General features: G+C 38.4%; 1 protein-coding gene across 1 annotated transcript in view; it reads right to left on the reverse strand.

Annotated features, from left to right (window-relative positions):
- Nucleotides 1–25,311, reverse strand: part of LOC142436553 (thyrotropin-releasing hormone-degrading ectoenzyme-like) — a 184,874-nt gene that overhangs the window by 32,762 nt on the left and 126,801 nt on the right. Inside the window, exons 9-10 of the mRNA XM_075540127.1 lie at nucleotides 24,437–24,570; nucleotides 24,278–24,333 (exon numbers count right to left, since the gene is read on the reverse strand). Coding sequence (XP_075396242.1) covers nucleotides 24,278–24,333; nucleotides 24,437–24,570 — 190 coding nt within the window. The remainder of the gene's footprint in view (nucleotides 1–24,277; nucleotides 24,334–24,436; nucleotides 24,571–25,311) is intronic.

A 25,311-nucleotide genomic window follows, 5' to 3' on the forward strand; every position in this document is an offset into this window, starting at 1 on the left:
ATTTGGTGAACATATGAAATGTAACACTGTTGAAAGAACATTTTGAAGCAAAATTTCATCCTATCCTATATGTATTTTCAACCCGCATGTATTTCCAGTTGTACAGGCTAAAACTACCATATAGTTGCAATATACTGCTAACGAACTTTGTATTACAGAATTCAGTATTTGTAAATTATTCTTAGTAACAAGCATCAAACACTAAAATTAAAAAGGTCAACACACTAAAACCATTTGGAGAACTTCTAATGCTTCCCACTATTTTCATTTTGCCTGTTTGTAAAGAAGCTCTCATATTACTTATTTGTGAGAATACACAATTTATTTCAAACTCACTATTTACATTGGTAAACTGAATAATACATATATATCACAAGGTAATAGTAAATACAGACTAATTACATGAATATAAAATACTTTATTAGCTTATATGCTTTTTATAGTTTCATAATGATTAATAAAGGACACATTTTTACTTTACCTTTGGCATATAGTTGAAGTTGGAAAATTTCTTAATATTTCTGCTTCAAACATTTGTAACTTCATATTGTTGGATGTGATAATTATTTAATACAGAATTTATAGAATTCACATGTTTTCAATACTTATCTTCAGTGACATTTTCCTCCATTAGGAAAACAACTTAAATTTATGTACTAAACATCAGCTTTTGTGCTCAAATTTTAAATTTCTCTATCTGTGCTCATATGACAACAGTATGTCAAAACTAATCTTCCTGAGACTAAATATGGTAATTTCATCATGGCATGAACTAAGTACCATGACTCTGTTATATATCTACTTTTATCATTCTACATTCCATCTATCATCCATCTATCTATCTATCCAGCTACTTCCCTACCAAACCTACCCACATATGTACACACTTACCTACCTACCAACTCCCTAATATTTACACTACATATATAATTTATTGAAAACCACAGGTGCCTGGGTCTAATGAAGCTCAAATTTTTATGTGTATTTCTCCGCTCGTCACCCTTATAAGAAATAATAATCTATTAATATCAAGATCCAACAGAAGCCAGGAACATTTAAAAAATGGAATCAGGCACCTTAAGAAAGTAAAAGCAGAGTGGGCTGGGAATGCAGCTCGCGAGTTGCTCTGCTCAGTGACCACATGCCTGTAATAGCATTCACTACCCACTGAAAGAGGAGAAGGAGCAGCTTCTTCCATAGACCATGGATAAAATTCATGATCTGCCCTAGGCGTCTGCAATTAACTTCCAATACATTGGTGACTTGGAATGCAGAGTCAACTAATCTTCGCCTGTTCTTTCTTTCTGCTTGGCATTTCTGACAGTCTTCCCAAGAACGTCCCGTTAATGGCGAGTGTGTTCAGCGAGCAAACGGAACACCTTCTGACGCTCAAGCGTGGTTCTCCTCGGGGACCATTAGCCTGGCCTGCAGTTGCCCGATCAAGACTGCAGTCCTAACATATGTTCTACCTTACTGAAATCTATTTTCCCCCTTTTGGGCAGCCCAGACTCCAACCTAAGTGACATGGAAATTTGATGCCGAACTTCCGTTAATCCTAAACTCTAATGGGGTGAAGCACCTGAGCAGCCACGGCTCGCTGCCTCCCTTCACTCAGATGCCTGAATCAACTCCATTCCAGATCAGTCTCAGTCTAGAAAGAAAGAATCCAATCTGCTAATCAAATGTGGTTTGATTCTGGAGGGCACGGTGCTATTTCGTAACTCCTGAGTCGGCCTGCACTTTTATCTTTAAACAATATCCAATAGGCTTTGGCAAAATTCCACTCAGTCCGATTTTCCTAATCTGATGTTTTCTTACCACCAGAACAGTGAGAGCCTTTTCACTGACACTCCATTCCCTATGAGAATATTTCAAGCATTCCACACAGGGTAGTCCAAATCGAATGCAATTAACAGCGTACATGATGTATTTAAAATCATCTCCCAAGATGTGAAGATTTACCACCCAAGCCAAAGTTTGGCTTAGTTTGAATTGATCCCTCCCCTTGTTTTCCTTTCCTCTCACTTCAAAACATCACCTCTTCAAACTGAAAAACGTAACCTTCTATAGTTTCACTACAAGCAAAAACTATCATAAGCTGTTAATTATCGATCATGTTCCAATTATCTTTGAACCTCTTAAACAAGATAGCACTGCTACCTTGGATAAATAAGAGACCAAAAGTAGATTTGATAAATTCTGGAAGAAAATTATGAGTAGATCCTTTTGTTGTTGTTATTGGATATTTGTTTGTTAAGGAAAATGATTATCATAAGGGGCTCTATGAATCTCCATTTTGAGCTAGAGATATATTACAAGACAATATAAAGTAATGCATAATTACTTTTAATAACTCCTGTATTGATTTCTATATCCATATATTCCTTATTTTAAATATGCCTTTCTAATTCATTGCAATAGAATTGAAAGGAGATTTTTTGTGTATCCTTCAAAGTGATTTTTTTTCAAAGCTATGTATTTAATTTTTTTTACAACACAAACTTATCACCTTCAAAGTGTTCTACATTATACATAATACATTTTTCAAATCTGTGATTCCATTTTTGGAAACATTTTCCAACTCATCTGTTTGGATAGTTGATAGCACTTCCCTCATTTTTGTTCCCTCACCTCTTCTATGTCATCAAATCACTGTCCTTTCATGTCCCTCTAAATTCTCAGAAACAAAAAGTAGTCACAGGGAGTGAGGTCAGGTGAGTTAGGTGCATGGGGCAAGAGAGGCATGTTGTTTTTGCCCAAAACCAGCACACTGAGATGACTGTATGAGCAGGTGCATTGTTGTGGTGGAAAAACCACAAATAAAGCCGTTTTTGGTCACCTTTTATGGTTACGTTTTATGCCACCTTTTCAGAATCTCTAAGTAGAAAGTTTGATTAGCAGTCTGACCTGGTGGAAGGAACTCCAAAGGCACTAGGAGTCGACATTTGCATCCGTTTGGGATGTTAAAAGACATCCAGAATGGGGTTTGTCATCATTCAATAATCCACCTTCTTTGAAATGAGAAACCCACTCAGACACTTGAGTTTTTCCCATAGCGCTGCCGTTGGAAGCTGTGTTCAACGTCACAACAGTTTCTGTGGCATTTTTACAAAGCAGGAAACAGAATTTCACACCCGCCTGCTGTTCTCTTAAATCAACCATCACGAAAAAGAGGTCCAAGAGCAGCGCTTCTCCACCTTCCTGACGCCGAGACCCTGTCACACAGGTCCCCGTGTGGTGGTGGCCCCCAACCATAACATTTTCATTGCTACTTCATCACTGTCATTTTGCTACTGTTATGAATTGGGTGCCCCTGTGAAAGGATCGTCCAAACCCAAAGTAGGTCACGGCCCAGTTTGAGAACCCTTGCTCTATAGGGATCCAGAGGAGGGCTGGTAGGTGTTACCCACTGACCTTCAAATTAGCAACACAACACTTTTCACGCAGTGTCTGGATGCTTGTGTGAAAGAAATCGATGAATGTGGTGAATTGTGAGATGATAGACAGGAAATAAATATGATGTCTAGTGATTGTGAAGTGGCTGTCAGTACAGGCTGGGCAGGCGTGCATACTAACAACCACAGCCATGGAACATGTGCTGAGGCCGATGAAGGGTGTTGACTAGACCAATATGCTGTGGCTTGTTTTTATCCCTAAAACCAATTCATGGAGTGATAATTCCAATTCTTCCTCGCTTTATAGCCAAGGCTCTTATCAATCAGGAAAGTAAAAGGCATTCAGTAGACTGAGGTAAGTGCTCCTTGTACAAAGAAAAGGAAAGCTAGACAGCAGTGAACTTCTAGAAAATAGTGAGGATCAACAGAGTGACTGTCAAAATTAAAGTAAAATGAAGAAACAAAAGTGGATTTGAGAATTTATAATCACAAACAACCTATATAATTCCAAACAATTTGCACCCAATTGCAATGACCATTCTCTTTGGGGCAATAACCAGTCGTGTTCAGACATGACCGCAGTGGTGTTCAAGTGAATGCTAGGAATTACACAGAGGCAGAACTTCTCCCAGGAAGTAGTGAAAACAGATTTTATCTAAGAGCCACATTTTTACAACTACCTCATTCTACTTTGGCTGAATAAATAACTAGGGGATTACAGACCATATTGTTTTTTTAATATTCAGTACTGTGGCTGGCAAACAGCAGAGTTCTTGGATACTCTTGCACAAGTAAATGATTAGTTATATTTATTTTCCAATCTGCCAAATATCTATTGACCATTGATAAGATTATGGAATTCCCAAACTAAGGAATAATAACATTGAAAATTCTCATAACAGTGCTTTTAAATAAAGATGCAATATAATGGTATAGAACAAAAAGAGATCAGAGAGATGGATTTTCCACAGAGAATGCGAAGTAAGCATAGACTACAAGTGGATTAATTCCTGCTCTGATCACCATGTACTTGCCATTTCTGCGGTCAAACTGGAAGACAGGATTAGTCTGCATTTCTTTCAAGGATATGTTAAGAAAATGGTCAACCTATATGCTGTGAGTTCACACTGAATTAAAACATTAAGGAGAACGCTAGAGTATATGGATTAGATATCATGAACGACTACACTCTGAGTCTCTAGGAAACCCAAGGAGACAAACACAAGTGGGTACTTTTCAAAGAAAGTGGATCAGTCTCACAGAATGATGTTAAATGATGTCACCATTCTCACACATTTAGACGTAACATTAAGATATTTCACCCTTATAACTGCTGATATCAACATTTGGCAGCAGAGTCTACAAATCTGCTGGCTTTGAAGCCACACTACCTACAAGAGCAGTTCTCAACCTGAGATGCAACCCCTTTGGAGGTCAAATGACCCTTTCACAGGGGTCGCCTGATTTAAAACAGTAGCACAATTATAGTTATGAAGTCACAACAAAAATAATTTTAAGGTTAGGGGGTCACCACAACATGAGGAAGTGTATTAAAGGGTCCCCGCATTAGGAAGAATGAGAAGCAATGACATATGGGTCTCCAAAAGAGCTTACCATCCTCAAAAGCCACAGAGTACTTGAAATAGTTGGACTTTTTAGAACTACTTAGTAGGGTGGCATTGGCTAGTTGCCTTGGGGCAGCTCTGGCCCTGTGACCCTGGGTACAAAAGAATGTAACATTGCCCAGCCTGCACCGTGCGTACCAGAGTGCCTATGAGCTCCCTGAGGCACGCACTGTGGCAGCCTGCCCTTGAGGCCTTCCTCTTTTACTGCCCATCACTGTCCCAGGCATGACGTGCTTCTCCAGGGACTGGTCTCTCAGATGGTCTGTGCAAAGGATGTGAGGCAAGGCCTCGTCATCTTCTGTAAGGAGAACTCTGACTGTACTCACTTCAAGACAGATGTGTTTGTCCTTTCAGTCCCTGGTACTGTCAATACTCTCCCACACCATGGCTCAAGTGCATCACTTTTCTTTGGTCTTCCTTATTCAATGTCGAACGTCACTGCATAGGAGGTGATTGAAGAGACAATGCTTTGGGCCTCTAAATAATACCCTTGCTTTGCAACACTCTAAAGAGGTCTTGTGCAGCAGATTGACCTAATATAATACATATCCTTAGATCTTGATTGTGGCTTCCATGATCAAAGCAAGGAAAAGGGCAATATGAAATCCTTCATCACTTCAATCTTTTCTCCATTTATCATGATATTATGTATTAGTGCAGTTTTAAGACTTTGGGTTTTTGTTTTTTTTAATGAATTGAAATCCATACTGAAGTCTGCCATCCTTGATCTTCATCAGCAGGTGCTTCAAGTTCTCCTCGCTTTCAGCAAGCAAGGTGGGGTTGTTGTCTGTCGTTGTCGACGGTATTGTTCTGTGCCATCAGTCCACTGTGACACATAGTGAGCCTGTGCACAGCGGAACAAAACACTGCATGGTTCAGCACCACCCTCCCGATGGTTCCTGCGCCTGAGCCCATTGATGAAGCCATGGTGTCAACCAATCCACTTGGCTGAACCCCTTCCTCTTTTTTGCCACCCTTCCACTTTAGTCTTGTGACTACATGTCCAAAGCATGTAAGAGGAAGTCTTGTCATCCTTGCCTCTAAGGAGCACTCTGGTCTTACTGATTTCAATACAGAGCAGTTTGTCCTTCTCCAGCACCCCAGTTCAAATGCAAATTCAATTCAAATGCACCACTTGTCTGCCAGTTTGTCATGCTGTGGGCTCTTCTGTGTTGTTGTGATGCTGGAAGCTATGTCTTTGGTGTTTCAAATGCCAGCAGGGCCACCCCAAGCACAACTAAGGAGGGACTAGACTCCCACTCTTGAGGAAGAAGCTGCTTAAAACCTTGGACAGAGCTTCAAAGCAGGCTCACATGTTGAAAGCCTGAACAAAGGAAGCAGAACACTGTCAGATAAACTGCATGTGGATGGACCCCTCAGGTGGGAGGGCCCTCAAAATGTGACTGCAGAGGAGCTGCTTTCTTGGAGGGGAGTCCACTACGTGGAAGTGAATTGAGGAAAGCCGGCAAGAGTGGAGCATTTGCTGTCTTCATTTGCTCATGGCGCAGGACTCAAGGTAAAGCGAAACAGCTGCAACAGTCTTCTATGATTGGAACTTGGAATATGTGAAGCATAAATGTAAGAAAAGTGGAAGTGCTCAAAAATGAACTGGAATGCATGTACAACAATGCTCTAAGCATTAGTAAATGGAAATGGACTGGTATTGGCAATTTAAAATCAGAAGGTCATTTCATTTTCTACACCAGGAAAAACACAATCAAGAGGAATGGTGTGGTATTCATTGTCAGAAAGGATCTCACTACATCCATCATGAAGTACAATGCTGTTAATTACAGGATTATATCTATCCAGCTTCAAGGAAATCCAATCAATAAGCAATTATTCAAATGTATGGACCAACCACAAAAGCTAGTGATGAAGAAATTGAAGAATTCTACCACAAACTTCATTTGGAAATTGATCGCATGCGATCAGGATGCATTGATAATTAGTGTTGATTGGAATGCAAATGTTGGAGACTGGTGGAAGAACAGTAGTTGGTAAATGAGCTGGAGATTTCATGATAGGATTTTACAAAACTAACAACTTGTTCACAGCAGGTACTTTTTTCCACAACACAAAAGGCAAGTACTGACAGCAGACCTGGTGAGCTGTGGTTGAACCTCAAGACCATCACTCAAGAGGAAAGCAGAAAGTCTTTTTAAAAGACAGGCAAGAAACAAAGGTCAAAGTGGAGGCCAGAAGGTCGGGTGGTCCCCTCGATAGCGATAGCCTCATTTCAAGGAGAATACACTCAACAAATTTCTAAATAAAGCTGAAAGGCACTTGTTAACTGTCTGCACTTGAACCAGCCAGCTTATGCCTGCAGGGACAGGTCAGTGTGAAAATTCTAGTCTCGAGGCTCTTTCTGGGTTATCATAGAAAGGCAGCTAACGGCTCACAGCTCTTTACAGTAGAACATCCTGAAAATGTGTCTCAGGCTATTTTTAACATTTCTCTGTCATAACGTGTTGCACACACCCAGGCTAATTTAGAAGCCTTCGGAATATGAATTCTTAAGCAATTGCATACAGAAAAATGATTTAAAAGGAAAGGATTTCATGGTGGCTCTTTTGAATATCCGAAGATAGGCATTTACAGTTATGACAAATAGATCATTAGAATCACCAGGCTCAACGATGTGAGAAATGTTGTGAGCCTTTGAGGGTGGCCATGAAGTTCCTGTGTGTGCTCCCTCCCTATGAATCACCACTGATAGCACCCAACAACCTGCACTGGCCACAGGGCTGAGCAGATAGCTACGATACAAATTAATTTTAATCACTTTTGGTCCATGGCAGAAGACTGGAAGCATATAGCCAACAATGAATCTTACTTTGCAATAAACAATTTTATCACTTTTGGGATTTCATTAATATATAATGCTAATTCTTTTTCACACACATTCTGTTGTCTTAACAGAAGATAGCTAAGAGCATAATCATATAGGAATATTTCTCCCAAATGAGTACAATACAAGTAGCTAGAGAATTATCTTTCACTTCCTGCCTACTGGGTAAAAAAAACACATTTGAATTAGTGCTCTATTATTATTAATACTACTCATGATTCTAGAAGAAAACACAACTAAGAAAGAATAATGTTTAGGCTTTGGCCATCTAGGAAAGGGTAGGGATTGAAGAGAGAACTCCAGAATTAAATGTTTTCCATAAAATTTGCATTTGCAAAGCACTAAGAAGTGTCAGAAGGATGCAGTAATCCCAGAGTTGTCTTTGGACAATCCTACTTAACTGCGGTGAAGTGTCTGCTGCAATGATTGCAAACTGAGGAAACTGGGAAAGATTTCGACCTGGCAGTGTTTTGTACAAAATGTGTCTAAGCCATCTATTCTCAATTTCATTCCTGAAAGGGCAGCATTTCTACAAAGTTAAGCAGTCACCTATCAACCTAAAACCAGTGGCTGTTCCTCTGATCTGGCTCAGAGTTTTGTGTTTTCAAGCACATCCTCTGACTTTTCACTTTTGCAATACGTAAAGAGATGATCACCACATGTTTCATCTGGCAAACTTTAAACCAAAGACTGGAGACCCATCAGAAAACAAAGAAGACCCTTTAATAAAATACATGTTGGTAAAAACCCAATAAGGAGATTTAAAGCAGATTCAGTGAGATTATTATAATCCAGTTTGCAAAAATATTAAGGCTATATTTGCAATGCTGTTACAATTCCTGAAACCAGGATTTAGATAAAAAATAAAATAAAACTGAAAGGCAGATTTTGAATGTTCTCAAAATGTGCTTCTTTATGAGCCATTTTATTGTCAGTGTCTAATTCACTGAATTTCCAGTTTCTCTAATATGACACAAATTTATAAGCGATGAAACAAGACAATAAAACTATAGTTATTAATTTTTAAATTATACATTCATCAAACATGTATTAAACACTACTGATGACTGCTAGCTAATATTTAGGGCACTACTAAGAGTGGCAGGAATAATCTCTAGACACATGTCCTTGTGTGTTATTACTGAAACAACTACTCTCAAAACCAAACTCAATGTCACAGAGCCATTTTTAATTTATAATGACCTTATACAATGGGGTAGAATTGCCTCCTTGGGTTTCCCAGGCTGTTGCCCTCATCTTTCTCCAGAAGAGCAGCTAGGAGTTTCAAACTGATAGCTTTGTGGTTAGCAGCCAAACATGTAGCCACTGTACCAGAGGGCTCTCTTCATCTTTAATTAAGTTTGCAGATTAAAGATTAATCATGGCCTAACAAAAGTTGAGAAAGCACGTTGTGCTGAAAAAAAAAATCATAGCATTGTGAATGAGGGGGAGTGCAGAGTGGGGACCCAGGGCCCATCTGGGGGAGATTGGATGTCTCCTAGCAGAAGGGCTGTGGGGACGTGACGAGCCAGTCAGAGTGTAGTATAGCAAAGGTGAAACATACAATTTTCCTTTAATTCTTAAATGCTTCCCCTCCCCCCACTATCATGATCCCAATTTTACCTTACCTGGATCGGAGAATGTATACTGTCACAGATAGGAACTGAAAATACAGGGAATCCAGGACAGATGAACCCCTTAGGATCAGTGGTAAGAGTGGCAATATTGGCAGGATAAAGGGAAGATGAGGGAGAAGTGGGGAAGAGATGACAAGGTCTACCTATAACCTCCTCCCTGGAGGACGGACAGCGGAGAACTAGGTGAGGGAGATGTGGGATGGTGTAAGTTAAGATAAACTATTAATTATTTATAAATTATCAAGGGTTCAGGGGGAGGGGAAGCAGGGAGGATGGGGAAAAATGAGGAGCTGATACCAAGGGCTCAACTAGAAAGCAGATGTTTTGAGAATGATGATGGCAACATATGTACGAATGTGTTGGACACAAATGATGTATGTACGGATTGTGAAAAGAGTTGTATGAGCCCCTAATAAAATGATTTTAAAAAATTAAAAACAGCTATCCCTTGGAAAACTAATGTATGTAATGAGAGTTTCTAACATCCAATAAAAGTATCACTGTTACTCTCTAAAAGTGTTATAATATTAAAAGTTGCTATAAATTATGTATTCTGCATAATCGAAATATGTATCTAGGCAGTGACTAAATGCTGGCAGCCCATGGGTTATGAAGGAGACCATCTCTTAATGGTGTCTTTAAAATTCCCAGGTCAGTCGGAGCAGGCGCACTGGTCCGTATTTAGCTGTCCAAGGGAAAGCTATAAGCTTCCTTCATGATTAAAGAGCTGCCAGTGCAACAAGTGAAGGCGATGAGATAAAGCATTTCAGTGCAATTGGGGCTGGTTTACTCGTTTCAAAATGAGGGCATTTACGTAGTTAAAGGGCAAGGAGTTGTTTTACAGGCTGGATGATCATAATCGAGGGTATTCCTGTATATCAATAAACTAACTGCTCATGGTGAAGATGATGATGGCAACAACAGTGAGGATTACAATGAAGACAATTAGGGAGATTTACCTCGGGATCTTCCAGCGTCTCAACATACATGACACCCAAAGCAATATACATGAAGAAAGCAGGAGGTGAGTAAGAAGCCAGGAAAGAAAAGCTGCTGACAGTTATGGCTGGGTAGTTCACATACCAGCAGCATCATTCAAGGTGAACAGTTTTCAGTGGAGCTTCCAGACTAAGACCAACTAAGAACAAAGTGAAGGCTATTCACTTCAGAGTTATTAGGAACATAAAATGTCATGAACAGTCACGGAACACTGGCAACTATGCGGAAAAACGATGAACAGCAAGAGATCATGGTGAGCTATAGTGCAGGAAGGTAAGCCCCTCAAGTCAGAAGGCAATCCGTACACAGCTGATGGAGAGCTGCCACCTCAACTTAGAGCTGCACATAAGGAGGGGGAGGTAAACACGAGTGAGGACTACGGGGCACGTCGCTGTGCTCTTGGGAAAGCCGCACGCGGACCAATGGCCATCATCTGAACAGAACGAGAGAAGACGGAATCATTTAGAATCAGGGCAGGTGAGCACAAGGGCTGTAGTCTTTCAGCATCCTTGTTGAATCTGCGTGCTGGGAGATAACAGGAGAAAGTGGATTGCATACAGAGGAATGAAGTATTTGGATTGGAGGAAAGCTTGCTAGCAACCTATGATCGGCAGTTGACACAACCTTGCTTGCTGCAAGTGAGGAGGATGGGAGCACTTGCTGATGAAGATTAAGGACTGCAGTCTTTAGTGTGGATGACAAATTAATGTAAAGAAAAAACAAACCATCACAATTGGACCAATAGACATTATCCTGATAAATGTAGAGATGGTGATTTTGTTAAGAATTTCATCTTGCTTGGATCCACAGCAATTTTTATGGAAGCAGCAGTCAAAACAAGTAAAACATTGTACTGCACTGGGCAAATCTCCTGTCCCTAGTCCCCTTAAAATGGTGGACATGCAAGGCCATCGCGTTCAGGGCTAAGGTGTTCCTAACTGAAGCTGTGGCAATTTCAACAGATTCTTATGCAGGTGAGAGTTATCTACCCAGTAATAAATAATACAGAAGAATAGATACATTTGAATACAGTGCTGGTGAGGACTATTGAAAAGTGCGATGGACTGCCAAGAGAACCAACACATCAATCTTAAAAGTATGCCCTCTAGATGCAAGCATGATCAGACTTCATTGTACATACTTTGAACACGTGATCAGGATAAACCAATTTGTGGAGAAGGACATCTATTTGGTGAAGTCTGAGGGCACTGACAAAGATGAGAAGCCCGATGGAGTGACAAAGTGGCAGCAACAAAGGGTCCCAACCTAACAAGCACTGTGAGTCTGGTGCACAGTGTCGCTGTGAGCAGGAAGCAATTCGATTGTACCGAGCAACAACTAAAAGCGATCTCTGGATGGCTTTAGACTATGAACAAATTTTCCAAATAATTTTCATGTATTTTAAAATATGTTATTAAATACCATAGGTCAATGAAGCATTAATATACACATATTTTTGAAAACTGTGCTCAGAGCATGTGAATAAGTTTAAATAGCCAGCCCTTTTGTTATTACTGATTCTTATTTCATTTTCTTCTAATTTTCAGTTTTTATCAAACACTAAGCTCAAAAATATTTTTTAATAAATCACTTTATTGGATGCTCATACAACTCTTATCCGAATCCATCCATCCATCCATCCATCCATTGTGTCAAGCACATTTGTACATGTGTTGCTATCATCATTCTCAAAACATTTTCTTTCTACTTGAGCCCTTGGTATAAGCTTCTTGTTTTTTTCGCCTCCCTCCCCCCACTCTCCCTTCCATACCCTTCATAATATATATTTTTTCATGTCTTACACTGTCCCATGTCTCCCTTCACTCACTTTTTCAGTTGTCCATGCCCTAGGGAGGGGGTTATATTTAGATCAGCTATCTAGACACCACTTCCATTTCTAAGAAATTTTAAATCTCCACTTTACACAAGGGATAGCATGAATCACTCTCCTGCCACAAGCCATCTACTTTATAAATGTGTTTGCTCCCACTTACCTGTGTTTAATCTTTTAATGGATCCCCATGGTAAACTTTTATTCTCTTAATATGCTATCTTCCTTAAACTTTGCAGACCAAACTATATATTATGTATTTTAAAAGAACGTCGCATTAAGAGTGCCATAAGTTATCACTGTCTGTGCAGAAATAAGTGACATTTACTCAATGATTTTGTAATACTTATCCAAAGCATTTCTATATTGAATATTCTACTTAGCTACTGAATATCTTCCCTAGTAGACTGTGAGTTGAGCATCTTGAGAAGAGTGTATCTGTCTTACTCGTTGGCATACCTTCCCAATCTAAAATATTGCCTCCAAAAATAAAAGAAACTAAACCAAATAAAACAATGATCAAAATATTTAGGTATTTTATCACTGATTTCAAAGATCGAGACATAATATAATCTGATTTGGAAGTAACTGAGTAATTGTTTACCTATACACAAGCAAGCACAACTGGGCTGTGATAAGTGTGTAAAGAGAACAATTCCCTCTGTAACATATCGAAATAAGAACGTTACTCTCCATACAGTATTTCATACATCCCATGCATATTCAGTCAAAGTCAAAATAGAGTTTTAATGTAATATGCCAAACTGATTACAAAATTGCTAATAAGAGAAAAACTGTCAGGTTTCAAAGAAGAGCAACAGGAAATGTTTACCAATGATGCCATCCTATACAGTAATGTAAAGAGAACCACACAGTATGGGAGCCAAACAACAACAAAAACAAAGCCCAAAAGAATACCAACAGACCAATGACAATCCCCTGTAAATAGTAAGATATTATATAAAATTACCAAATAAAAGTGCTTAAAATTAATTAAAATAACTGGTTATGAGTGTGTTAATGCTAAAGGAAATTAGATCTACATTTTATCCCGTATAATAAAAGAGAAGAAAGAGTTGACGAATTGTATTGCAAACTAAAGTAACAACTGAAGTACAAAGATATTCTAAATTCTTAGGGGAGCCTTCTATGGACAGTAGACCTAGAGAGCCACAAAAGGAATAGTTTGACAATTTGGAACATTCTTTGAATGTAAACTACCCAACAAAGTTAAAATAAAGAAATCAACATAGTACTGTGAAAACATCCAATAAAATGTAGCCTAGAAAAAGGATTAACATCCCAGATACCCACAACAATGAAAATAAAGTAGGATAAAAGAAAAAACCCTTTGTTGATTTTCTATTATGCTTTAATCCTTCATTAATCAGAAAACACTTCACAGAATAAAAATCAAAATTCACAAATACATTTGGAAGGATGCATAATCACATTTGCTAAACGTTAAAAACTTAAAAGTATTTATACTACCTATTGTATTCGCTTTGAGTTGTGAGGGAATTGGAATTTTTAGGTGCGTGGTTGATGAACCTTTACACTGGTAGAATCTCTTGGAATGTATCAAACTGTTTATACATTTTGTATCAAATATTCCACTTACAATAACAAATTAATAAGTCATTTTTATAATAAAAGATTGTTCAAAATATTCACTGCAGTCATGATTATAGTACTGAAAAATTAGAATCAAACTCTCCAGACATATTTTTACAAATGAGAGTAGAGAACGAATGCTTTCATATGTAAATATTAAACCCTGTGAAAATACAAAGAATGAATGAGCATATAGTATTAGTACTTTCACATCTGAGGAGGGTTAAATGAGTATGGAGCAAGAGCAAAAGAAGGTTTTCATACTATATTTATGTTTTGTTTTAGTCTTGACAATTAGAAAGCGTTCAGTGGTTACTTATATATTTTAATATAGCCATAAATAAGAATACCTAGAGCAGTTTACTGAAAAGAGTTGCATAGAAGTCGATCCTTTCAACAATCAATGACTGATTAATTCAACAACACATACAAATACAACATTGCACTATGGATTGGAGTAGCAAGCAGTAGTATAAGGAAGAGATAATGCACTATCCTCAGGATAAGGCTACACTCATCTAACTCACTCTAACCCACTGCAACCCAGTCAATGCAGACCCACAGCGAGTCTATAGGGCAGCGTAGAACGGTCCCTTTGAGTTTCAAAGACTGTAACTTTTTTTTAATTACTTTTATTGGGGGCTCTTACATCTCTGATCACAATCCATACAATCATCTATTGTGTCGAGCCCATTTGCACAGATGCTGCCATCCTCATTTTCAAAGCATTTTCTTTCTACTTGAGCCCTTCATATCAGCTCCTCATTTTTCTCCCTCCCCCCCTACCCACCACCCTCCTGAACTCTTGATGAGTTATAGATTATTATTTTCATATCTTAAATCTTCCTCTGTTGCCCCTCACCCAGTTTTCTGTTGTTCGTCCCCATGGGAGGGGGTTTATGTTGATCCTTGTGATCGATTTCTCCTTTCTCCCCTCACCTTCCCCTTATCCTCCTGGTATCTCTATTCTCATTGTTGGCCCAGAGGGGTTTATGGATTCCCTGTGTTGCAGGCTCTTATATGTAGCACTGTGCATGTTTTGGTCTAATCCGATTTGTAAGGTAGAATTGAGGTCATGATAGTGTGGGGGAAGGAAGCATTAAAGAATTAGAGGAAAGTTGTGTGTTTCAATGGTGCTCTACTGCACTGGCTCATCTCTTCCTTGTGACCCTTCTGTGAGGGGATGTCCAATTGTCTACCTACAGGCTTTGGGTCTCTACTTCTCCCCCCAACCCCCCACTCCCATTCACATTGAGTATAATTTTGTTCTGGGTCTTAGATGCCTAATACCTGATCCTTTTGACACATCATGATCGCACAGGCTGGTGTGTTTCTTCCATGTGGGCTTTGTGGCTTCTCAACTATATGACCACTTGTTTATCTTCAAGCTTTTAAGACCCCAGATGGTATATCATTTGATACCCGGGCACCATCAGCTTTCTTCACCACATTTGCTTATGCACTCATTTTGTCTTCAGTGATTTTGTTGGGAAGGTGAGCATCACAGAATGCCAGATTATTAGAAAAAAAATGTTCCTGTATTGAGGGAGTACTTGAGTCGAGGCCCGATGTCCATCTACAACCTTAATTCTTAACATATAGATATATGTACATAGATCTATTCCCCTCTCATTATATATTTACATATGTACATGCCTGTATTTAGACATCTATAAATGTTCTTTGCGCCTCCTGGTTCTTTCCTCTATTTCCTTTTACGTTCCTCTTGTCCCACCATCATGTTCATGTTAGGCCTTCATTTGGGTTTAGTAATCCTTGCTGCAACATTGCCCTTGGTTAGGGCCCACTAGGCATCTGAAGTCTTTCTCTCCATTGATTTTAATTCACTTCTTGTTCTCTTATCCCTGGGTTGGTATCTCATCCCCTTCCTTTCTCCCACCTCCCTTTCTCCAGTATCCCTCCAGAATCATCAGTCCATTCTTATCTTCTCCGAATTGTTTATCCCACCTATCTTATTTAGATAGAAGACATGCAGAGACATTAATAAGCACAAAAACCAGGCAAAGCCAAAAGAGACAACAAAGGAAGTCAAAATCAACAAAACAATAAAATAACCAAAACCAAAAAGAAAGCCACTGATAAAAATGGAAAAGCCTCTAAATAGTTCAAGGTCTCTTTGCTAGCCTTTAAGAGTGCTTTCTAGTCAAGTCTGATGGGGTCTCACATTCTGTCTCCAAAGTCTATTTTTTGTATTCACTGGAGATTTCACCACTTTGTTCCCCTTGCTGCTCTGTTGCATGCCTTCGGTGTTTCCCTCCAGGGTGATGGGGTCAGACTGGCACATGCACTGTGTCTGCAGTGTTGTCCCCCTTAGCGCTATGGCTCAGTGAGGGACGTTGTGCCTCATAGTGGGGCCAGCCCTATGGTCCTCTCTGTGCATTGTCTGATCTGTGCAGAAATATCGTCCTTGGGGCTTGCTGGGCCAGGATGAGTTCCCCTCCCTCTCCATCCCTTTTCCTTTCTCCTGTGTGCTCTAATCAGATGTGCCCCTCTCCCCAGGCTGTAGGAGAGAGACCAGTCTTCAACCCCATGTGCCAAGATGTGACTACAACATACCGGCATGTACCAGGGAACCGATAGACAGGTGTGCGGGGCCAGCCCCAAACCCAACTATGTGGACACCCCCACCCCTTCGCTAGAAGAATGCACTTCAGAGGACAGCACTGAGACTGTAACTCTTGACAGGAATTGAAAGCCTAATCTTTCAATCCTGTGTAGAATTTGGTGATTTCAAACTGCTGACCTTTCAGATTTCAGACCAACAGGTAAGCACTATGTCATCACTGCTCCTCTACCAAGCATGTTGCCAGTTCACACGAAGTATATAGAACAATACAGAATTACCCCCTAGGATTTCCAATTGGCAAATCTCTCTCTCTCTCTCTCTCTCTCTCTCTCTCTCTCTCTCTCTCTCTCTCTCTCTCTCTCTCTCTCTCTCTCTCACACACACACACAAACGCACACACACACACACACACAAACACACACTGGACTTGCTAAAAAAAATACCTATTCTTGCTGGGGAGGGTAGACAAGGCTTTTTTTTAAAGTAGAACCATTTTTTAAATGAATACTTATATCTTCAATTGACTAAGCAAACGGGGATTTAAGAATTTTCAAATACTGGGCAAAATTCCTATGATTTGGGGTCAGAACAACTGCTGCTCAATTGTTTGAGGTTATCCCCCATCCCTAACTTAAGAGCTGCCCAATTTTTGCTGAGCTGAGTGACTTTTAACCTTGATTTCTCAGCTATACAATTTTGATAGTGACCAGTTCATGAAGTGCTTTTACTGAGAAGTAGGAATGAGATCCTTCGAGAATTTCATGAATATTTGCTATCTTCTACTCAGTCTCTTTGAACATGCTTAATGGAGCAGGATGTAGTCAGACTCCAAAGGTTGACAATAGATTAAATAACATAATTAGAGAATTTACTAGCATATACTAAAATATGTATGTCCTGCAAGTCCAAGTAAATGCAAAACATTTCCCCAATTAAATCTAAGTTTGGATTTCTTGTGGTTAGTGCCTCAGAGTTAATTCCAACTCGTAGTGACAAGCACAACAGAAAGAAACACTGCGCACTCTTACAACCTTTCCTGTGTGGGATCATTGCAACCATTTTGGCAATGAAACCCCACACCAAACTCACTGCCATCGAGTTGATGGCGACTCAGAGCAACCCTATAGGACAAGATGGAACCGTGCCTGGAGGTTTCTGAGACTCGAACACAGTGGTGCTCCACCTTCCTAATGCTGTGATCCTGTCACACAGTTCCTCATGGGGGAGTGACCCCCCAACCACAGAATTCTTTTCTTTTCTTTTTAAAAAAAAAACCAACATTTTATTAGGGGCTCATACAACTCTTTTTAAAATTTTTCTCAGTTTTATTTATTGATCTTTCTTTTTTTCTTTTTTTACATTTTATTAGGGACTCATACAACTCTTATCACAATCCATACGTATACATACATCAATTGTATAAAGCACATTCATACATTCCCTGCCCCAATCATTCTCAAAGCATTTGCTCTCCACTTAAGCCCTTTGCATCAGGTCCTCTCATAGAATTATTTTCATTGCCACTTCATCACTGTCATTTTGCTACTGTTTTGAATCAGGAGACCTCTGTGAAAGGGCCGTTCCACCCCCACAGGAGTTGCGACCCACAGGTTGAGAACCACTGCTTTAATTCTTCTTGGGAGTATTAAGTCCCAGCTTTCACTCCAGGAGCAGATGGTGATTTCTGGCTGCTGGCTTTACCATTAGCAGGCTGATGAGTGATTACTATGCCACCAGGGCTCCTCGAAGGAGACATTTTGTTCCTGCCAAAGCACTAGCTACTTTGGATTGAAGGTCAGTAATTCTCCCAGATAATCTCAGCGGTGGGCAACTGTGAAATGTTCTAGCAGCTCCTCTGATGCCAGACAGGAACTTGGGTTCATTTTCACAGTTGGAGTTCCCACCTGTAGAAGAGTAAGTACCCAAGTGGTGCAAATAGGAAGCGTTCAGCTACTAACCCAAAGGTTGGTGGATCAAATTTATCCGGAACTTTCTGAGAAGAAGGCCTGGCTATCTGCTTTCCAATGGTACCAGCCTTGAAATATTGATGGAGTAATTTCACTCTGCACATGAGTACCTTTTTCTTTTTCACTCACTCTCAACTGTGGACTAGCCCCTCCTGATGACACGTTCAAAGTACTTGACGTAAGTCTCACCAGCCTTACCTCGAAGAAGCATTTGGTCTGTACTGTTTCAAAGACAGTCTGGTCACTTTTTCTGGCAACCCAGGTAAATACAATATTCTTTGTCAATACCATATTCAAATGACTCATTATTCTCCAGTCTGTGTCCATCTTTCTCATGCACATGAAGAGATTGAAAATATCATGACTTTGATAAGGCACACTTTAATCCTGCAAGTGACATCTTTGCTCTTTAACATATTAAATAATCCTTTTACAGATTTAATTGATGTCTCGATTGCTTCTTTGCATGAGTGTAATTGTGGTATCAAATAAAACAAAATGCTTCACAATTTCAATTCTCCCCACCACCGCCTTCCATTTATCATGATGTCCCTATTAGTTCAGTTGTATTTATTTTTCATTAGGCAGAATTGTGAAGATTTATTTTTTCCTTAGGGAGAAGTACAATCCATGCTGAATGCTGTAGCCTTTTATCTTTATCAGTAAATGCTTCAGGTCCTCTTGACTGCTGGCAAGCAAGGTGTGCCATCTGCATATGGAAAGTTGTTTATGAGCCTTTTTACAATCATGATGGTGCGTTCTTCTTGCAGTCTGGCTTCTGGGATCATTTTTCTCAGCATCCCCTTGATTGCCCAGTGACTGCTTCTGGGTCTTTCTATAGGCTCTGCATGAGCGCTATTAAGTATTCTTTGTAGAGTAATCCATAGGTTGTTTTGGGATACACAATCAAATGCCTGTGCATTGTCAACAAAACGCATCCATCTGATATCTACAATCATATAGTTCATCTCACATCCTCTTCTCAATCCAGCTTGAATTTCTGTCTTTTCTCTATGTATTGTTATAACTATTTTAAACTTATTATCAGCAAAAATTTACTTTCATGTGATATTATGATTTTGTTTTAATAATTTACACAACATATTAGGCCACTTTTCTTTGGAATGAGCAAATACATGAATTTCTTCCAGTTGGTTGATGGGGTAGCTGTTTCCTATAATACTTGACATGGATGAGGGAGTGTTTCCAGCTTATGGCTAGTTATTGAAATATCTCAATTGCTATTCTGTCCATTCCTGAATCTTTTTTTTCTTCAATATTTTCAGTGAAGCTTGGGCTTCTTCCTGTTATACTATAGGTTCTTGATTAAGATGCTACCTCTAAAATGGTTGAATGTGACCAAATTTTTGGGTACAGTAACTATGATTCTTTCATTCTTATTTTAATACTTCCTGCATTATTAAGCATATTTTCCATAGAATCCTTTGGTATTTTCGCTCAAGGCTTGAGTTTTTTCCTTATTTATTTCATTTTGAAAAATGCTGCATGTTGTTCTGTGTAGGATTTCTAACTGAATGTTCATGCATATTCATCATAATGCTTCACTTGTCTTCTTGAGCGAGCCTATAAAACTTTCAAGTCAGCTTTTACTTTGTCTTTAATTTTTCCATTTGCTTTAGTTGCTCTATGATCAATAAATAGCAAGGTTCAGAGTCCCTTCTGACATCTACTTTGATGTCTTCTATCTTTCCTGTCTTTTTAATGACCTTTTGCTCCCTTCATCTATGATGCTCATGATGTCATCCAGGAATCATCTAGTCTTTTATCATTAATGATCAGGCAATGCTGCAAGGCTATTATTGAGATATTCTCTAAATTCAGGTGGGATATACTCACCTGAATACTCTTACATTTTTTTCCTACTAGACTTGTTCTCATCTTTTTCAGTTTCAATTTGAACTTGCACAATAGCAATTGATGGTTTGTTCCATAGTTTGCCTTGTTCTAATTCTGGATAAGGATACGGAGCTTCCCTATCTGCCTTTCCACACATTGAGGAGATTTGATTCTTGGGTGTTACATCCATGTGGCTTTGTTTACAACTACATATGTTAAAATGAAGGTATCTCATGATCATTTTAAAAATTCATAATTATTGCTCTAATAACATTTGCATATTCCCTGGTGAATTTTAATAAATGAGAATAAAATGGTTTGTTTCAGTGTTTAAGACTTCCAAAATTAAAATGGAAAGCAATGTTCTGACTCAGTCAACAAGAAATATAAATTAGGGGATATATTTCTAATAATATTCTAACAGACAGACAAAGGTTATAAATATTTTAAATATTACATTTAAAATTAACATGTTAATGTGAATGAGTGAAAAATATTCACATATTTTCCATTTTCTTTTGCTCTCTGTCTTTAAAATATCACTACTTGTTTTCTCATAAGCATTCTAAAACTTTCAGAATACGAGAAGGTACCCACTAAAGGGAAAAAATAAATGGAATTATTTTTTCAAAACTATAAATTTAAAATTTTTAAATAAAACAACCTTTATCGCCTTCAAAGTACTCTCCATTACCCTTAACACATTTGTCATATTTGTGATTCCATTCTTGGAAACATTAAAAGTCATCTGTTCGGATGGCTGACAGTACCTCCCTCATTATTTTCTTCACCTTCTGTGTCGTCAAATTGCTGTCCTTTCATGTCCCTCTGGATTCACGGACATAAAAAGAAGGTGCACAGAGTGAGGTCAGGTGAGTTAAGATGCATGGGGCCAGAGGGGCATGCTGTTTTTTCACCCCAAATTGGCACACTGAGATGGCTACCTGAGCAGGTGCATTGTTGTGGTGGCAGAACCAGAGTCCCATCTGCCACAAATAAGGTCTTTTTTGTGGCACAGTTACTCTATCATTTCAGAACCTCTAAATAGAAAGCTTGATTAATAATCTGACCTGGTGGAAGGAACTCCAAGTGGATTATGAGTCAACATTTTTGTCTTTTTGAGATGTCGACGGATGTCTAGAATGAGTTTTATCATCAATCGGCATTTTACCTTTCTTGAAATAAGAAAAGCATTCATACACTTGAGTTTCTGAAGCATATTTTCCAGGCAGGAAATAAAATTTCACAACTGCATCCTGTTCTCTTAAATTGGCCAAAAGAAAAACTGATTTCCAGTGATATTACTTCTACAAAAAAAAAAAAAATTCACTGAGACCAGAAAGAACTTTCCCAGGTGACGCCACTGGGTGCGCTAAGAGCAAGTTACTCACCTACCAAGAAAAATGCATAGTGTGAAAGTTATGCCCAGTGGGGCTTTTTTCTCCATTTGGGGGGCGGGGGTTCCCCCTCTTTATAGAAATGTCTTTTTAAAGTCCTTCAGTTTTCTAAAGTAAACTTCCCTTTTATTAAAATAAATGGCATTGCTGTTGAAGTGTAGACTCTTGTCCTTTTTAACAGTATGGGTTCGACCGTCCTACAAGTTGGATGCACACACGTGCCCTGTTAATTGCTAGCAGCGTTACGTGGTCAGGTTCAACGACTTCTCTGATCCTCAGCTTCCTTATTTATAAAACAGTAACAGGATCATTCGACATATAAAAAACAAACTTTTGAAAGGCAAGGATGTTACTTTGAGGACTAAGGTGCCATGGTCTTTTCAATTACCTCACACGCATGTGACCATGATAAGTTGGACACTGAATAAGGAAGACTGAAGAAGAGTCAACACATTTGAATCATGGTGCTGGCAAGAAAATATTGAGAATACAATGCATGTGAAGTGAATAAACCAATCTGTCTCAGAAGATGGGCAGCCATAATGCTGCTTGAACTTCATCTCATTTACTATGGGCATGATGGAGACCCGCCCCTAGAAAGGAATAGCACACTTGGTAAAGCAGAGGAGCAGAGACAAAGACGTCTTGACGCTGTGGTGCAACAATAGGATTGGACATAAGAACAGAGGGGGAGCGCGGCACGGGACTGGCATGTTGTGTCCTGTTTTACATGGGGTAACTGTACGTCAGAACAGACATAAGGGCACCGACAGCAGCAACAACCAATCCTACATATTTCATAAGGCTTTATCAATTATTCATTAAATGAATAACTGTACACAGATTTGTGTCTGGTGCCTTTTAAGTTTCAGTTAATTGTTAGTTCATGATATAAGTTTTCTTCTAGCTACTTTAACTTTCTGTGGTAATCTATTGCACTACTTGCTTGTCTTGATTTTCTCTGGGTGAAATATTGGAGTAAGTGTATGCTCATTGACTTTCTGGATTTTTTGGAACTTCTATGTCGACTTAATCTTTCCACTGTATCTAAAACATACTTTAAAGTCTTTGCATCATACTTTCAAGCAAAAAATACCTCTTAATCATTATTTTCACACATCGGTATCTAAGGAGATCCTCTCAATCTCTATTATTTCTAAATGTTTGCCCAATAAGTTGATGCTGTAATATGGAATAATTCTTAATTACCTGGTTGTAAGCAAAAAATGCTTCTAATTAAACAACTGTTTTGAATAAATACAACTGTATTAGACATTTTATTGCTGCTAAATGATCCTTAGTCTTAGCATTCTGTGAGCAGCTATTTTTGAACCTGAAGTTCCACCCAAAATGAGGCACTGACATCAAGTAACAGAAAATATTGATACTGGTTCTTGGCTTCTTTAACAAGGAAACAGCAAAGGCCAGATATAAATTTCTTTTAAAAGAACCACTGAAAGTCCTTTACCTTTTTTTAAATGAGGTTTTCCTTATATATATTATTATTTATTTAATGAGTGCTGTTTTCTGAAACCTGATTCCAAGCTTTGATTTTGCCTCTATCAAAGTAATTATCTGGGATCGATATTTAGACTCATTAGTTTTGATTAAATACAAAGCTCTAGGGAACTATATGCTTTTTAACATGCAGAAGAAAGTTGCTATGTGATGGGATGTGCACACTGTGAAAGCAGTTTAATGCCCCGTTATGAGACAGTGCCTAATGCACGAGACATCTCTAGGTGGTTTTCACAGTATCATAGGAGAATTAACATAACGAATAATGACAAACACTTAAGTTAAGAGAACCACTGTGTCCTAATCTGTAGCTTGTAAAATCAAATTAGTAAATTAAAATTTGCATGTGAAGCAGTACAAACAATTCAGAACTGAGCTGTTTTACTAGTTCGTCTCCAAACTGAATAAATCACTTGGGTTTATTTTCAAATTATTTAATTTAAATAATTTTATTTAATTATGCAAAGCATAATTTACTTTAATAGTATAACAAATTATGAAAAATATCAATGAAAATGCTACTATAAGATTGTTATGACTCTTTTCTTGAGATGTTTAATCTGCATTTTTAATCAAAATTTGGAACTACCTGTTTCTGAAAGCAATAGCTTTTCATAATGCACCACATTTTAAAAAGCTATACTAATCTATGTAAGAGAAAAAAACTGCTAACACTGAAAAGTGTAGTCTATCAAACATTAAATATGGTGCAATGGCCATTTTGTAGAGTTAATTAGTGAAATGGTGAAGCAATTATTAATCTCCAGAGTGGTCAATCGAATTTTCAGTAGAAATTGATCAAGCTTCTTCTGACTCAGAAACACCCTATGGCTAACTATTGATCAAGATTATATGATTATAATTCATATCCCACCCCCAGAGCACATGAAACAAATTATTTCAAAAGATTACTCAAAACATACACGCGATTGAGTTTAATAGAGAAAGTCTCACTAGTGTGAGTCTTGATTGGGTAGTTGCATAGGAAAACACACCTACCTGGCTAGGCTGAAGGCATCGTCGATCAAACCTGCTCGGTTACTGACTGAGAGAACCTATGAGGCCAACCAGAAAAATATTGTCCTGGTTAGAAATTTAGAATTAAAATCCAGGGTTCACATCTGAAAACGGATCTTAAAGAGAAAATCCAGAATTTACCTCATGGTTCCTTATTAACTGTTCGATTAATAATCTCCAATTCCTTAGGTCATAGTTGACCCTAAAGTATCCGGTTTGATTGATGTTCCCCAACAACCAGCTTCCTTTGCCCAGAGAAGTGATCCTGTGGTGCTCTACAAACAGCATGTTTTTCAGAATGAAATAGATTTAGATGTTAATGATATATAAAGTATATTTTCTTAATACCAAGTGTAAAGTTACTAATAATTATTATTGCTCAATTAAAAGCTAATCTTTCACGTAATCATTTGCATCTAGGATATACTAGTAAATGTTTAGTAGGTTATAACTAGCCTCTATTCCTGATAAAATCCCTATCCCCTACACATAATTGTTTTTTCAACATACATGTGACCTAACATGTACTTGTGTCTGTGTGACATAGACTATATATGCATATAGTATGATTAGAATGAAGGGAAAAGTTTTGAGAACTACATTCTCTTAACGCGTTCAGTAAGAAAGTTATTAAAACAATCGAGCTCATTTATTTCACAGTCATGGGTGTTCCTTGCCTCTTCCTTGTGCTTTCTTGGAAATACTATAAATAACAGATGATACAGCATCATCAATAACGCCGGAAAAAGAAACTGCATTTACTTAAGACTCTAATATTTCTACACATAATTAAAAACAAAGATAATAAATTCTGCTTATTGGAATCACCTTGGAAAATAGTAACTTGATTATATTAGCCAGGTAATTCAATTAAAGAAAGCGAGCTGGTAAAAACAATCTTATAACTTCTTACACATTTAACTCCTTCAAATATGGTACATATGGAGAATGCTATTCATTTTCAATTGTTTCCTTATTTATTTACAAACCATAGGTCACAATTCCAATGATTTTGT

Source organism: Tenrec ecaudatus, unplaced genomic scaffold, assembly GCF_050624435.1.
Source record: "Tenrec ecaudatus isolate mTenEca1 unplaced genomic scaffold, mTenEca1.hap1 Scaffold_398, whole genome shotgun sequence".
NCBI lineage: Eukaryota > Metazoa > Chordata > Mammalia > Afrosoricida > Tenrecidae > Tenrec > Tenrec ecaudatus.